This window comes from Myodes glareolus, chromosome 12 (genome assembly GCF_982192425.1).
Source record: "Myodes glareolus chromosome 12, mMyoGla1.1, whole genome shotgun sequence".
In the NCBI taxonomy this organism is placed as follows: Eukaryota; Metazoa; Chordata; class Mammalia; order Rodentia; family Cricetidae; genus Myodes; species Myodes glareolus.
In genome coordinates this window covers 5,290,472-5,306,785 of record NC_142037.1, presented here as the reverse complement: position 1 = coordinate 5,306,785, position 16,314 = coordinate 5,290,472, and the positions used below count along the sequence as shown (strand labels likewise).

The window sequence follows — 16,314 nt, the reverse complement described above, 5'->3', positions numbered from 1 at the left end:
CTGCTGAGCCATCTCTCCAGCCCCCGACCACACTTCTTCACATTAGTCCAGGGTCTGAAATCCCAACTCCATGTTAGAACACCTTTGATAAGTATAGATTTTAATTTTGTTCACACAAGTATCTATCAGAACTGTAATTTTCCAATGAGTATTCATTTTTAGAATATCTGTAGGTTGTGTTTCAACCCCAAGGATGTCTGAGGATACTTCTTTAAATTAATTGGTTAAGTGTTTGTGTGTGTGTGTGTGTGTGTGTGTGTGTGTGTGTGTGTGTGTGTTGTGCATGTGAAGGCCAGAGGCCAACACTAGGTGTCTGGCCTTAATCATCTACAGACCACAAAATTATGCAGGAAGAATACAACACAGCTGACCTTCAGGGTTCAGCTCAGGAGAGATACTTATGCAGTTTAGCAAGGGAAGAGTTCTGTCAGCAGAGATGCAAATCTCACTAACCCTTATCTCCGAGACGATAAGGAACACTGCCTTCTGAATGTGCTGGCTGTCTCTGTTGCAGACTTCTTGTGTGAAGAGCTCTTTCCCTCAGATTACAGTTTGGGGATTCTTCCCATAGTACTACAGCGTGTTTATCTTTTAGTGGGCACAATTTCCCCTATGCATTGGTACATTGGATGACTTTTCCCAACGGTGCGTGATTCTGTGGTCTCAATGGTTCAGCTATCTTGGCTGGCCCGTGAGCACAGGTATCTGCTGGGTTTGTGTTGTCATTGGTGGGATTTCAGTGATACACCTGTGCCTGGCTTTTCTCATGGGAGATGGAAGTCAGAACTCATGCCTTTACTAACTGATGCATCTCTCCAGGCCCTTTTGAATGGTTTCAAAAGCCCTTTCATCCGGTTGTAAGTGGCCTTTAGAACCACATTTACCATGCACAGGCCTTTCAGGCTGCTTTCTGCATCATTTAACTAGAAATAGTCCATTGCTTCCCAGAGTCTGATCTTTATCTCATTGGAGATCAGAATATTATTCTCCATATCTTATCAATATGTCTGAGTTTCTGGCATTCCCTATTGGCATCTGGTCGTCTATCCTGTTAATCTTTTTCTAGAAACATCGAAATGTCAAGATTCCTCGACCTTTTTGCATTCTACCTCTCATGCCATTCCCCAAGCTCCTGCCACAATCTTCATGGAGACCATTCGCTTTCTGATGAAGGTCAATGCTGTGCAGGTCAGAATGTTTGGGAATGGGCACAGAGATGAAAGATTTTAGTGAATTCTGTATTCTATCCATAGCGGTGTCTTGAAATTTTAAATATGTGTGAAGCATAAACCAAAGATAATTTTGGTGCTGGGGACTGAGCCTGGAGCCTCCTACAAACTATGCAGATATTCCAGCACTGAGTTCTATTGCTAATTCCTCAAAGGTACTTTTAAGGGCATTTCTTAGCCAAGTGTGAGGACTCTGCAAACAGCAGCCACTCTCTGCAGAGGCTCTCAGCCGCCCTTGCTGAGGTCTGCTCCCCACAGAATGCCCCAGAGCTAAGTCAGGCTCCACATTTGACTGTACCTGACCTCTTTCTTTTAAAAGTAGTTTTACATTTACTTATTTAGGAGGAGATATGTGCATGTGGAGGCCAGAGAACAATTTGCATAAGCCGTCTCCTCCTACCGTGTGAATTCTGGGGATTGGACTCAGATATTTTGACAGCAAGCACCTTTACCCACTGATCATTCTTGTCAGTCCCTGAGCTCTTCTGTTGGCAGAGGCTGCTTGTTTGTTTCCTGGTTGCCTAGACTCCCGAAATAATCACATAGAAATCTGTATTAATTGCAATATTGTTTGGCCAATAGCTTAAGCATATTTTTAGCTAGCTCTTATATCCTAAACTAACCTATCTCCATTAATCTGTGTATTGCCACGTGGCTGTGGCTTACCAGGTAAAGTTCTGTCCTTCATCTGGCGACTGCCTCCAGCGGGGTTACATGACTTCTCTCTGACTCCGCCTATTGTCTCTCTCTCTCTCTCTCTCTCTATATATATATATATATATATAGATAGATAGATATAGATATAGATATAGATATCTTCCAGCCCGGCTATATTCTGTTAAGTCATTGACTGAAAGCAGATTTTTTATTAACCAATGGCAATAAAACACTCATAGCATACAGAGGGGAATCTCACATCACTTTTTCTTTTAGGAACTTATAAATGTTGGAGATTCATAGGCACCTGATTATATCTCTTTTACCATCCATTCCTGAAAACAGATACACAGTGCTATGTGAGTGAGGGCTAAAAACATTAAATTATTTTAATAGTACAACTAGGCTATAGATTTGGCAAGATGACTTAGTGGGTAAAGGGGTGATGCCTTGAGTTTGATTTCTGGTACCCACATGATGGAAGAAGAGAACCAAGTCCTGTGTAAGCTATTTCCTTCCCTCCACATACACAGCATAGTACAGATGTGCCCCTGCCCCCACCTCTACAAACATGCCTTCACATACATTATCTCCTTCCCTCCACATACACAGCATAGCACACATGTGCCCCTGCCCCCACCTCTACAAACATGCCTTCACATACATTATCTCCTTCCCTCCACATACACAGCATAGTACACATGTGCCCCTGCCCCCACCTCTACAAACATGCCTTCACATACATTATTTCCAAATTTACTGACCCACATAGTCACAGACAGAGCAGCTGGAGATACGGTCTTCTTCTCCAAAAGGAAGTCATTCAATAAGCATATGCCCACACGAGGGGTACTCATGAGCAAGTGGTGGGAGGGAGTGTGAAATCTAGGACTGGTGGAGTTGGCCCTGATCCTGCGACCACTGGAGGGCATGCAGCCTCATGAAAGGATGGGCTGGACCACATTAGACAAGAGCACCCGCAGCAGGTAGGGCTAACAGGCTTCTGTATCAAAGACTGAAACGCCAAGAATGGACTGCAAAAACTGAGGAGGCTCCACTTCTGCTTTGCAAGCATATCTGACTGCACCAGATTTGCAGGTTATTTAAATTGAGGAGGTGGGGGAAAGAGCCTCAAATGCACTGGTAAGCATAAATGTTTAGTGGTATGGCAAAAGCAGGTATTTATGTTTGTGAAATTACAAGTCTTAGCATTTCAGAGAGGTGGGGCTTGCCTCATTAAAAGTTTCCTTAAAATGTCAACAGTTTGGAAATGTTACGTCCTGTAAGTAGACGACTGAAGCCTTTTCCTGTGCCTAATACATACAGTCTACATACCCCAGGGCCAGCACCGTGCAGTGCTGCAGGGTGTGCACTGACTGAACAGCTGTTACTGGAGCATGAAGTACTGAATGCTTATGATTTGCCCTTGTCCCTTTGCCACTCTTTAGCATCTTTCTGCTCATTTCACTCTGTAAGACACCCCTCACTGTTTCCTGTAAAGCTATGCGGCTAACACAAGCAGTCATTTTTATGTTCTTGATCACTGGGTTTCCTTGCAGTTTGTGCACAGAGTCCTGGCCCATGAGTTGCTGTGCCCTCAGGGAGGACCCAGCTGTGAGTATTATCTGGCTCTGGCCCAGACACACCTTCTCAAGAAGGACTTTGCCAAGACAGAGGAATACCTTCAGCAAGCAGCCCAGATGGACTATCTGGTACTGATTTTCCTAGATAAAGCCTCTTGAATGGGAGGAGGGGTGTGAAGAGGCTTTGTTAAAATAGAGATGACAACAGGGCACAATAGTGTGGGTCTCAGCAGCTAAGGGGCTGAGCCCAGAAGTTTGAGGCGGGAACAGGCAGCATGAGGAGACTCTGTCTCAGAACAGAGTAGTGGTACCATATCATGGAGAGATTTCTGATGTGCATGGTGTGTGTATGAGTGTGTGTGTGTGTGTGTGTGTGTGTGTGTGTGTGTATGTGTGTGTAACATTTATACTTGTATTTGTTTTTCTTAAGTGATCATGAGTTTTACAAAAGGTAAAGAGAATAGATAAAGTGGGCATTTAGCAGAAATTTCTTTTTATTTCAAGTTTCTAGACTTCTATTTGCTCCTAATAGCATTATCCTGATTACAGTTGAGTGTTTGTCTTAATAGTCACCCCCAAAGACCAAATGGCTTTGAGCAATCAGAAAATGAGAGCAGACCTAGGAAATTACTCCCTAGTGTGACAAATACAGCTCTTTTTGTGTGTGCTCTTAGAGAAAAGAAAAGAGGAAACCGTGTGGTGATGGCACTGCACCTTTAATCCCAGCACTGCAGAGGCAGGCAAATCTTTGTGAGTTCGAGGTCAGCCTGGTCTCCAGAGTGAGTTTTGAATTCTAAGACAGCCAGGACAGCCAGGGCTACACAGAGAAACCCTGTCTCAAAAAAAACAATCAATCAATCAATCAAACAAACAAACAAACAAAAAAGATAAATGTACCAATCTAACTTTAAATGTTAAATAAAATTCATTAGAGACTTAACTACCAGTCACCCCACATGTTCTCTGCCTCCTCAGAACCCTAATGTCTGGGGTGTGAAGGGCCATCTCTATTTTCTGAGCGGCGATCATGCGGAGGCCAAGGCATGCTATGAGCGAACTGTTAGTTTTGTAGTTGACGCTTCTGAGATGCACTTCATCTTCCTACGCCTGGGACACATCTACCTGGAGGAGAAGGAGGTAACGGAGAGAGAAGGCTGGGAAACCATGACCCAGGATCTGTCTGGGGCTATGGAGAAACCTAGAGCAACCCGAAGAGTCCCGTCCTCTGTCCTCCCACACATCACTGCCCTCCACCCCCACCCACGTTTTAGAGACCTTCATTTGGGTAAATCTACACTGCAGAAAAGAACTCAGGACACGTCAGAATGAAGTTCTGAAATTTACTAAGTAGAGATACAGAATAACACACTGTTTAGCTAAACATGAGTGGGAGAGGAGGGAGTAAAACTGACACATCCAAAATGGGCGTGGCTTCTCCAGACATCAGTCTGGATATCGTCATATGGGTATTGTGAGCTGTAATTTAAGAGGAGCTTTAAAGATTAAGCAAGTTTTTAAAAATCAGAGTGTAAAAACTAAGTTGTGGGGCTGGAGCGATGGTTGTTTTGTCTTCGTTCCTTTTCCTTCTTCACCCATAAATGTCAGTTTTTATTTACTATATTTACCAATAGGAACATGATGTCACAATGCTGAACAATGTACATGGGAAGGTTGAGCAGGGGTGAGAGAAGTCACAGCCCTGCTGCAGTGAAATAAATGAGACATTTTCTTTCTTTCTTTTTTGTTTTTCGAGACAGGGTTTCTCATAGTTTTGGAGCCTGTCCTGGCTGGAACTAGCTCTTGTAGACCAGGCTGGCCTTGAACTCACAAAGATCCTCCTGCCTCTGTGATGTGTGTGGTGTGCACCACCACCACCCGGCTGACATTTTCTTTCTAATGTCATTGCAAGCTGCATCTTCAAGGCACTACTGACCCAAGCAACCGGTTCCTAGATTAAATATTCAAGGTCAGCTGTAGATAGGCAAGAAACAAGCCACCAAGTCCTACTTCTTTTTGAAGTTTCATTTTGTAAAGAGACAGACAGGGTCTTGCTGAGTGTGGCAGTGTGTACCTATGGTCCCAGTGCTCGAGGGCTTAGGTCACAGGATTGCTTGAGCACAGAACTTTGATGTCAACCTGGGGAAAATACTGAGGTCTTGTCTCAAACAACAAAAAAGAGACAATGGTCTAGGGATAAAGTGCAGTTGGTTGAGTGCAAGTCTATCATGAACACAGCCTTGGGATCAAATAAAACTGGGTGTGGCAGCACATCCTTGGAATTCCAGGTTTCAGAAGGTAGAGGTTGGAGAATCAGTCACTGAAGGGTCATCCTGGGCTACACAGCAAGCTTGAGGCCAGTCTGGGCTATATGAGACTGATGTGGGATTTCCCCCTGTATGCTATGATTACCACTGACAAATAAAGGAACTGCTTTGGGTCTATAGCAGAGCTACAGGGAAACAGAGCTAGACGGGGAAAACTAAACGGAATGCTGGGAGAAAGGAGGCAGAGTCAGGGAGAAACCATGTAGCCCTGCTGGAGACAGACACCAGAACTTTGCCGGTAAGCCACTGCCATGTGGCGATACACAGATTAATCAAATGGGTTAAATTAATATGTAAGAGTTAGCCAATAAGAAGCAAGAGCGAATGGGCCAAGCAGTGTTTTAAATAATACAGTCTCTGTGTGATTATTTTGGGGCTGAGCAACCGGAAATGAACAAGTGGCCCTCCTTACAACATGAAACCCTGTGACAGGAATATTACAAACCCAGAGACAGATATTTGGGTTCAAGATGAAGATCAGAAAAGCAAAACAGCCAGCCACTGGTTCTTACCTCTACCTCAGACTGAAATGGGCGAGATTCTAGATTCTGTCTCCACGAATCCTCAGACTGAAGACTGAGCCTGAGTCCTGTCTCTTTCCATTTTATATTCCTCCCTAGTGCTGGGATTAAAGGTGTGCACCCCCACTACCCAGCCTCTATGGCTAACTAGTGTGGCTGCTGGAATTAAAGGCGTGCGCCCCCGCTACCCGGCCTCTATGGCTAACTAGTGTGGCTGCTGGGATTAAAGGTGTGTGCCACCACTGTTTGGCCTGTATGACTGATTAGTGTGGCTGTTTTGCCCTCTGATCTTCAGGCACACTTTATTTATTAAACCACAAATAATATACCACTATACCTGTCTCATCTTCACCCACACTAAAAGAAAAGAGATGGAATCTTATTATGTTACAAGACTGTCTTTGAACTTTTGGGCTCAAATAATCCTCTTCTTTCAGCTCTTAGATGTGAGTAGCTGGAATATAGACTTTGCATCTGAATGGAAGTTGGATCTTTGAATTTCTCTAAATATCTTCTGTGGCACATTTAGACTTTTCTGATAGGAGACCAGGTTCTCAGAGAGACCAGAGGCTCAGTGTCTATCATCCTTCCACATGACACCACTTCCAAGGGGAAAGATTTAATCCATAAAGTCTAGACAGAATTCAGATGAGCTCTGTGCCTGTCCAGAATGTCCAGCGTAAGTCCCTCTCTCATCTTCAGATTTGCTCCCAGGTTCTCACCCTTTTGACCTTTTATTTTGGCTTTCTCATCTCTCCCAGTCCTCTTGCATCAGTTCCTTTAAAGGAGCCATGAAATATAATCCAGTTGGGCAGTGGTGGCACACACCTTTAATCCCAGTACTGGGGAGGCGAGACAGGCGGATCTCTGTGAGTTCAAGCCAGCCTGGTCTACAGAGTGGGTTCCAGGCTCCAAAGCTTCAAAAGAAACCCTGTCTTGAAAAGAACCCCCCCCCAAAAAAAAGGAAAGAAAAAGAAAGAAAATATAATCCAAGGAATCACTCGCTTCAAGATTATTCTAGAGCAAAACTGTCAAGAAGATCACAGTTACCTTACAACATGGTGTTTGAAACTTAATGATGCTTTCTTTCGACAGTATGAAAAGGCAAAGAGAACCTACATGCAAGCCTGTAAGAGATCGCCTTCATGCCTGACCTGGCTAGGACTAGGCATTGCCTGTTACAGGGTAAGAAAACAGAGTCTGAATACCAGGCCCTGATTCCTTGGTCCTCCGAGTATATTGTGGGGGTTGTAATGATAGTGGAATGGCAGTCTACTCTAATGAAAAACTTCTTCAAAATTATTCATGAGGCCAGGCGGTGGTGGCACACACCTTTTATGCTAGGACTCAGGAGACAGAGGCAGGGAGGTCTCTGTGAATTCAAAGCCAGGCTGGTCTGCAGAGCTAGCTCCAGGATAGGGCTGTTACACAGAGAAACCCTGTCTCGAAAAAACAACAACAACAAAAAAAGAAAAAAAAAGGAAGGAAGGAAGGAAGGAAGGAAGGAAGAAAGGAAGGGAAAAGAAAAGAACACTGCCTGCTCTTTCAGAGGACCTGGGCTCAAGTAGTGGGTACTCAATTCCCGGTACCCACATGGCAGCCCAATGTCTGTAAGTACAAGTCCAGGGATCCAATACCCTTACACAGACATGAATGCAGACAAAATGCACATAAAATAAAATTAAACTAAATGAAAAAAAGAAAAACAAAGAAAAATCTTAGGCAAACCTAGCCTGAGAAATCTGAGATATAAATAGACCAAAGAGAGCTCACAAGGCTATAAAACCAGCTGCGGGGTCAATGTTTTTCGTTTCGCTTTTTATCATGGACAGTTTAAAATGTTCTTAGTCGGGGGCTGGAGAGATGGCTCAGAGGTTAAGAGCATTGCCTGCTCTTCCAAAGGTCCTGAGTTCAATTCCCAGCAACCACATGGTGGCTCACAACCATCTGTAATGGGGTCTGGTGCCCTCTTCTGGCCTACAGACATACACACAGACAGAATATTGTATACATAACAAATAAATAAATATTAAAAAAAATAAAATAAAATGTTCTTAGTCTGTAAAGAGAAGAAAATGCCTTCTACTCTACCCTGCTTTGGCAGTCACTAACTTTAGGTCACCATTGTCTTCATCCTTGCCTCGACATTTCTTTCCTCTGCAGCCTTTCAAAGCACCTGTTAGACATGGCACAGTTCATGTGCAAATCTGCTAGCATGGTCAGCAGACGCTATGTCCTGTCCTGTCCAGTGCCAGGGATGAGATTCTCATGTACCTAGGGTGGCCTCAAACTCACTGTTTAGCCAAAAATGTCCTTAAACTCCTCATCTTTTCCCCTTACCTACCCAGTGCTGGGGTTGTAGACAGACGTTTTCCACCAAGGCTGTGAGGCTGTTGATGTCTATCATGTTCAAAGTCCCTGCCTGGAGGTTGGGACAGCACCTTCCATCATTCAGGAGGTAGAAGTGGAGGCAGAGGAAGGTAGTTATCTATGGGGTGAAAGCCAGCCAGAGAGACCCTGCAGAAAAATAAGAAAAGATAGTTTTATATGCATGATGTACTTGGTCACGCCCTGTACCTTTGTAGTTAGTCCCTTCATCTCTCCTGACCTGCGTGTCTAACGAATTCCTACTTCTCCTTCATGGTTCATGGTAGTGATGTTTCCTCTCTGAGGCTATCCTTCAGTGTTAGGGTAGATCTGATGCTGTTTCTCTTTGTTCCACCTCTACATCACAAGTGTGCTTTTACTATAGAAATATTTATTTTTATTTTGTAATGGAACTGTTTATGTATTTTATTTTTCATTATATTTTGCTTTTTTGTTGTTTTTTAATGTGTCTACCAGTGAGGCTTTGACAGTAGGGTGCTGTAAATGTGCACACATATTTTATTCTCAGCATCAAGTGTACAAATGTAGAGTGCCTGAACAATCAATATCCGAAGACCTGAAAAGTAGGGTCAAAACATGGCCATGATTGAAAGGCTACTTACTCTTCATCTTTCCTTGGGCTCAGAAACTTACTTTCTTTTTTTTTTTTGCTTTGTTTGTTTTTTCAAGTCAGGGCTTCTCTTTGTAGTCCTGGTTGTCCTAGAACTCGCTCTGTAAACCAGGATAGCCTTAAATTCAGAAATTCGCCTGCCTCTGCCTTCTGAGTGCACCAGTGCTGCCCGGCTTTCAAAACAGGGAAAAAAAAAACCCAGGCCTGGTGACTCATGCCTATAATCCCAATGCCTGGTCAGCTGAAGTAGGATAGTTACAGTTTCAAGGCCAGTCTGGACTACATGCATTTCATCATGCCAGTCCTGCTGAAAGTCTCCTACACAGGAAGACCCAGTCTCTAAATAATTTTAAAACAAAATAGATAAAAAAGAAGAGTTACTTTATCATGGGGAGGAGGGATATATATCTATCATATATCCATCCACAAATAACACCTATTAATAGTTACATAATTATATAAGAGCATGTAAACTATATGCTGCATGTGACTCCAGGGTTTTGAGGTTTTGTTTGGAAGAGCACTGGTATAGGTCATGGACATCTACTGGCTGTATAGTGGTTCCACCCAAGCTGACTCTAGTTGGTGTAAGTGAAAAGCACTCTGGACTGTGTCTCTTCTCTATCCCTCTCTGCCAAGCTGGAGGAGCTCACAGAGGCTGAAGACGCTCTCTCCGAAGCCAATGCACTGAATAACTACAATGCTGAAGTATGGGCTTATCTGGCTCTGGTCTGTCTGAAAGTAAGTGTTTCTTATTGTCCCTTCACAAAGCCCTTTCAGGGAACAGGCAAGGGACCAACTAAGAAAGAAAGGTAAGATGGCTGTTAACATGTAATAACCCAAGTTTGATTAGCTCTGGATTTGGTCATATTTTGTGCATTTTCTTTCAGGTTGGACGACAGCTGGAAGCCGAGCAGGCCTACAAGTACACAATAAAGGTATGCACAGATGGCTGTAAGACCCAGAATGTAGACTGTGAGCACTCAGTGCTTGATGGATTTCCACCGAGGGAAACACACACCCATGAAAATAACACAACATTCTAAGTTTTTAAGGGAGCTCCCATGGTATAGAGAATATAGGAAAAGCCCATTTTATTCCCGCAAATTTGGAGCCTCATAAATTAGGGTTCTTCAAAGCTTCATGGTGTTGGAGTTATCTGTCGTTTTCCCGCCTTGTTTTTGCAGCTGAAACTGAAAGATGAGGCTCTGCTTACAGAAATCCACACCGTTCAGGAAATGGTTGGCTTTGGAGATCCATCTTTCTGACATCCTTAAAAATGGATATTCAATATGGAACTACAAGCATCTCATCTTCCTTCCCAAATTGTCACTAGATAAACCTGACCTCTCCCCCATTAACTGTTAACTATAAATCAGATCACAATTAAAAAGGAAAAATCAAATGTATCAGTGTTGTTTTTGGAGTCTTATATATTTCATGTTTATACAATTATGTGACTAATTAATAAATATATTTTGTGGGTAGCTATATGTCATAATGGTGTGACCATTACAATTTCTGATGAAAGTTTACCATCAATTGCCAAGGTTCTTGACCAGCTTCAGTTACTGGGGGTTGGCAATGAAGGCATCATCTTTAAAGGTGAGCTTAGAACACTGTCATGCTACGTCACTGGGTAAGAGAGCAGAGGATATTCTTGGGGCTAAGACTTTTGGAAGAGCTGAAAGGTTTTTAAGACAGACATACTAATTTCTTTAAATCAACCGGTATCTTCATGGATGTAAATCAGGAGAGGCTTTTACACACCATTGTGATCAGAGATGCAAAATTCACTAGTGAAGCCATAATTCTATGTCTTGAGAAAACAAAGAAATCATACCCCTAATTTCTTAGAACTTGTTGCAGTAAAGGGGGGAAATGAAAGCTCTCTCCCCCTTTATTTATTTAGTTGTTTAGTATTTATTTCAAGGCAGGGTCTCTCTGTGTAACAGTCCTGGCTGTCCTGGAACTAGCTCTGTAGACCAGAGCTGGTCTTGAACTCATGAGATCCGCCTGCCTCTGCCTTCCGAATGCAGAGGTGGTGCGTGCGTCACCACCGCCCGACTCCCCACCCACCTTATTTTTTGATGGAGAGATTTCTTCTGTGAGGGTGGGAGAATATGAGGGAAGGTGAGAGTCATATTAATAAACAGAATAAATTATTTTTAATTCTGCTCCTCGCTCAGTCCTTTATGAAGTCTTCCTGAGGAAAGGGAAGGCAACTTCGTTCCCTGCTGTGTACGGACCGCCCGGGCTCTCCGGTGGGATCCCACCTGCCCACCAGGCCGTCACCAGCGCTTGCCGCCCTAACCAGGGTGGAAATCGCTGCAGGGCTGATGTGTTTGCAGAGTGCGCAGCACCCCTGCAGACCGGACCCGCAGTCTCGCAATACTCCCCCTACTGCCGCAGGGAATCACGCCAAAGACAGCCCCAAGAGCAGCTCCACGCCTACAAACACAGCTCTTCCGCGTCATTTAAGGAAGTCGGGGTCAGGGTCGCCTTGTTGTCTTCCGGTAGACCCAGAAAGAGAAAGCGGAAGAGGTGGGGCGAGCGGCCAACCGCTTCCGCAGTGGGCTTTCCGGATATTGAATGTGCGTGTGAGGCCGCTTGGGGCGCTCCTCCGGGCTTCAGGCTCTGGGCTGCTGGTTTATGCAGAGAGGACAGCCGCAGGGTCACGCGTCGCTGCGCCATGGTCCACCTTAGTGAGTGCGCGGGACTTTGGGGCGCATGCGGGAAGCGGGGACCCGGGCTCGGAGCGGCAGCACTGCCTTACAGTGCGGTATCGCCTCAGTCCACTTTGTTTTTAGACTGTGTAGCACTGGCTAGCCTAGAACTCACAAGGTAAAGACAGGCTGACTTCGAACTCATAGACAGCAAACTCATAGTTTGTCTTTGCCCCCGAATGTGCTGTGCTTAAAGGCGTGCTCCCCCGCGCCCGGCCTCTCTTCTCAGTTTTTCCCTAAACATCGTCGTAGAAATCGTTTTGCAGATGAGGCAGCTAAGGGTACAAGGTCGCAACCTAGTAAATGGCAGGTCTGTATTACCCGCGTTTGGAGAAAAGGAGGTGTGTCCGAGATGGAATGTTGAAGGGGGAAGGTTTCACAGATAGCTTGGTACCTAAGCCGGATGGAATAGATTGGAAGTGAGAACACTGCAGGAGAAAGAAGAATTGGGCCTTCACCGTGTATGACCTATTTTGTGTCTTCTGTTTTTGCGTCCTGACAAGTTATTTCTCTACAGCAACCTTTCTCTGCAAAGCGTACCGTGGGGGCCACCTAACCATCCGCCTAGCCTTGGGTGGCTGCACCAACCGGCCCTTTTACCGCATTGTGGCTGCTCACAACAAGTGTCCCAGGGATGGCCGCTTCGTGGAGCAGTTGGGCTCCTTCGATCCACTCCCCAACAGTAACGGAGAAAAACTGGTTGCTCTCAACCTGGACCGGATCCGGCATTGGATTGGCTGTGGGGCTCACCTCTCTAAGCCCATGGAGAAACTTCTGGGTAAAACATCTCTGAGCTTAGATAATTTAAGAGGTTTTTATACTGGAGTCAGCTCTAGGATAATGGAAACAAAGGATGATTTTCACTCCATCCACGCTGCTGCGGACAGGAGGAAGGTGTGGTGATGTAATTGCCAGTTTTTAGAACTCTTGGAGTGACTGGGATGTTGTGGGGTAAAAATGGAGATGGTGTGTCTTGGGCGCCTGTCTGTCAGTTTCCTTTTTTCCCTTTAAAGTAAGGAGAGCAGTGTTAGGAAGCAGACAGTGAGCTTGGCCTATTTCTTGTCTGTGCCGTGGGTCTGGCGTTGCATCTCAGTTCTGGAAATCAGTCAGGAAGCATTGGCATGTGCAGTATTACAGAGAAAATCCTGTTGCTTTTAGGTCTTTCTGGCTTTTACCCCCTGCATCCGATGATGATCACAAATGCTGAGAGACTTCGGAGGAAGAGAGCTCGAGAAGTCCTCTTAGCGTCCCAGAAAACAGAATCGGAGCCTGGAGGAACAGAAGCAAGCTGACATCAGTGCACACAGTTGTGGCTGCAAGGTCAAGGGGCCTTCACAACTCTTGCGTAGAGCTTTTTGTTGGTTTGAGGATCAATAAATGGAGGTTTTCAAGTCCCAGTCTTCCAGCACATCCTGAGCAGGGATCAGATGGAGGTTTGTTATCTGACATCAGAGCTGGGTGTAGGTACCTGCTATGCTTCCTGCCTTACCTGAGTCAGTGGGTGTGGGGGAGGTTTGGTTTTGGGATTAGGCCCTGGTCACATGGGCAGTTTTACAATCTGCTGCCTTTTAGTCAAAGCCCTCAACTAGAATGTGCTTTGCCCATTCAAATACTTTCTTTAAGACAGGGTCTTACTTGCAGCCCTGGCTGATGTGGAGCTTGTTGTATGTGATACGTAGACCAGACTGGCCTTTAGCGTGCAGCCTCTTGACCCTGTCTCCTGAGTGCTGGGATTACAGGTGGAGCTACTATTGCCTGGCCCAAATGCTTCCTTTATCACTTGGGATCATCCCAAAGCTCAAGAACTTACTTTGTTTATTTTTTGTATTAGTGGAGATTTATATTGTTTTCTTGACATATGACCTCAGATTTACACGGATGGGTTGTAAAAATTGCTTTGGGGTTTTAATAACCTACCTTTTGTTTTGTTTTTTAGAGGTAGGCTTTCTCTTTGTGATAGTTCAGGTTGTCCTGGAACTCAGCGAGATCTGCCTCCCTCTGCCTGCCAAATGAATGCTGGGCTTAAAGGCATGCACCGCTACCTTTTAAGAGAGTAGTTAGAAGGAAGCTAATACAAAGCCCCTTCCGTATAGCCAGCTCTGTACTGAGAAATTGCTTGTGTATTCAGGTATTACAACTCTAGGTCAGTTATGTCCATGTTCACAGATGAGGAAAGAGGCTATACCTCAAGAGTAGGAAACTTTTATAGACTCCATATGTCCTACAAAGTCTTCCTATATACATTGTTGCCTATATGAGGGGAAAAGTAGTAATAAGGGGGCTTTTCTGTGGAGATGGATCCGGGGGTAAAAGTGCTTTGCCATGTAGGTCCTGAGTTCAAATCCGTAGAACTCATGTAGCAGGAAGTGGAAGGGTCTGCAATAGCGTCCTCCAGGACCACGGATGGGAGGGAAAGACAAAGGAATCTCCAGACACAGGCCAGCTGGTGTGCACAGTGGAAAAACAAAGGAAAAGGTCCGAAGTAAAGTTGACAGCTGAGGTCTTTCTCTGGCTTCCACACATGTGCTATAGCAGGCACATGCCCACCTAACTCACACACACCACTGTGCACACAAACACATCATACACAGAAGAAAGTCAGTGATAGAAGTATTGCGCTTAGGCATCCTGAGTTTGATATGTAAATGAGAGGCTTATGAAATCAAATCTAACATTTGCTTCACCAGAACAGTAGGATTCTATGGTTATTAGCAGGAATTACTTGTTGAAGGGACACTGGCCTTCTTGAGCAAGTAGCTCTGGCGGGCCTTGCCCTTCTCCCCAGTTCCCTCTACCTTGCTAAAAACTATTAGATTAAATTCCTAAAGTTAGCCAACAGCATTTGTTCCTTATTTGGCTACTTCATCCTCCTGAGGCTAACAGGTCTGGCTATCCAAGTGTTAAAGTTCAGCAATCAAAAGCCCTCTTTGGTTTACCCAACTAACAAGCCCAATCAGTATATACCACGACATCCTCTCACAGACCTCCCATTTTTCTCAAGGTCCTTTGCTGCTGTTTGCTGCCCGAGTCAGAAAGCAGCCACTTTAACTTTTCTTCCCACTTAATAAAGGATCTTTCTGGAAAATAGATGTTTGTGTGTGGTTTGTGCCTAATCCTGGGTCCGAGAGGGAGCCTCTGCTGCGCATGGGGGTGTCTCCTTCACATAATCATTTGTTTTTCACAACTGGATAATGTAGGTTTCAAACTTAGAGTAAGGCTAAAAAGTACTGGAAGGTTCCAAGGTTTGCTAATGCTCTGACTTGTCTTATCTGGGTTCTAGAAACATCTACTAGCAAATGAGATTGAGGCTCTCCAGCGTGGCGGCTGGTTTTCTTTCACTTGGCATGAGGGGTCTTTGAGAATAGATAGAGAGGGACTGCTCTTAGTTGTCTTTGATTTTTAGATATGAGGAGTGGGAAAAGGCGAGAAACCACTGAGATGTTTAAAATGAGAGGTTGAGTCAATATTATGTCCACCAAAAGTGTGAGGTGACTGGAGTTGCAAGTAAAATTAATTCTGTGCTGTCTAATATATATGGTCCTGGAATATAAAAGATATTTTTTGTTTTTTCAAGACATGGTTTCTCTGTGTAACAGCTCTGGCTGTCCTGGAACTGACCCTGTAGACCAGGCTGACCTCAAATTCACAGAGATCCGCCTCCCTCTGCCACCCAAGTGCTGGAACTAAAGGTGTGTGCCACCACTGCCTGACTGATAAAAGGTGCTCTTAGAAACTTGCTTTGTGCATTTTGTTTGACATAGGCTTTCTCCTGTGTCAAGGATTGAGGGATTCGTCCCAGATGTCATTTGAGTCTGTATAGTTCTGTTTCGAGAATCAAAAAATACACATTACTTTAACCTTTGGGTTGAGCATGTTAAATTTCTCAACACAAATACATGACCATTTGTATTACATTTACTTATTTTGTGTGATTTGTGTGTGTGGAGGTCAGAAGACAACTTGATGGGTTCTGTGCTCTCCTTCCCCCTGCGGGGGTCATCAGGTATGGCTTGAGTATCCTTGCCAGCCCGAGTAACCGCTTTCTATTGAGAAACTGCTAAATGTTTTCATGTGTCATTGAGTGAGCTTCTGTGTGAGAATCCTGATGGCAGATTTCAGGGCAGGAAGGAGTGCTGGGTGAGAAGCGGGGAGGGCGTGCTTCCGCTCCAGGAGACTAGGCGGTCAACGCACGCAGAGGGCTGTATTTTCGCGGGCGAGATCAAGTCCGCTTTGCGGCTGCCGTAAAGCGCTCTGGCCCCGCCCCCGATGCACCGCC

At 44.7% G+C, this 16,314-nt stretch overlaps 2 protein-coding genes across 7 annotated transcripts in view; both read left to right on the top strand.

Annotated features, from left to right (window-relative positions):
* Window positions 1-10,721, top strand: part of Cfap70 (cilia and flagella associated protein 70) — a 71,850-nt gene extending 61,129 nt beyond the window's left edge. For 3 of the 6 annotated variants that reach the window (XM_048426403.3, XM_048426400.3, XM_085698323.2), the window contains 7 exons: window positions 1,067-1,188; window positions 3,446-3,598; window positions 4,445-4,606; window positions 7,410-7,499; window positions 9,952-10,053; window positions 10,203-10,250; window positions 10,500-10,721. In XM_048426403.3, coding sequence (XP_048282360.3) covers window positions 1,067-1,188; window positions 3,446-3,598; window positions 4,445-4,606; window positions 7,410-7,499; window positions 9,952-10,053; window positions 10,203-10,250; window positions 10,500-10,580 — 758 coding nt within the window. In that variant the 3' untranslated portion in view covers window positions 10,581-10,721. The remainder of the gene's footprint in view (window positions 1-1,066; window positions 1,189-3,445; window positions 3,599-4,444; window positions 4,607-7,409; window positions 7,500-9,951; window positions 10,054-10,202; window positions 10,251-10,499) is intronic. The other 3 variants (XM_085698322.2, XM_085698324.2, XM_085698325.2) reach the window with 3 other exon arrangements.
* A 1,139-nt stretch (window positions 10,722-11,860) lies between these two features.
* Window positions 11,861-13,435, top strand: Mrps16 (mitochondrial ribosomal protein S16). The gene is made up of 3 exons (XM_048426409.3): window positions 11,861-12,017; window positions 12,556-12,816; window positions 13,197-13,435. The coding sequence occupies exons 1-3, from the start codon at window positions 12,005-12,007 to the stop codon at window positions 13,328-13,330; spliced, it is 408 nt and encodes a 135-aa protein (XP_048282366.1). The 5' UTR covers window positions 11,861-12,004; the 3' UTR covers window positions 13,331-13,435.
* The last annotated feature ends 2,879 nt before the right edge of the window (window positions 13,436-16,314 follow it).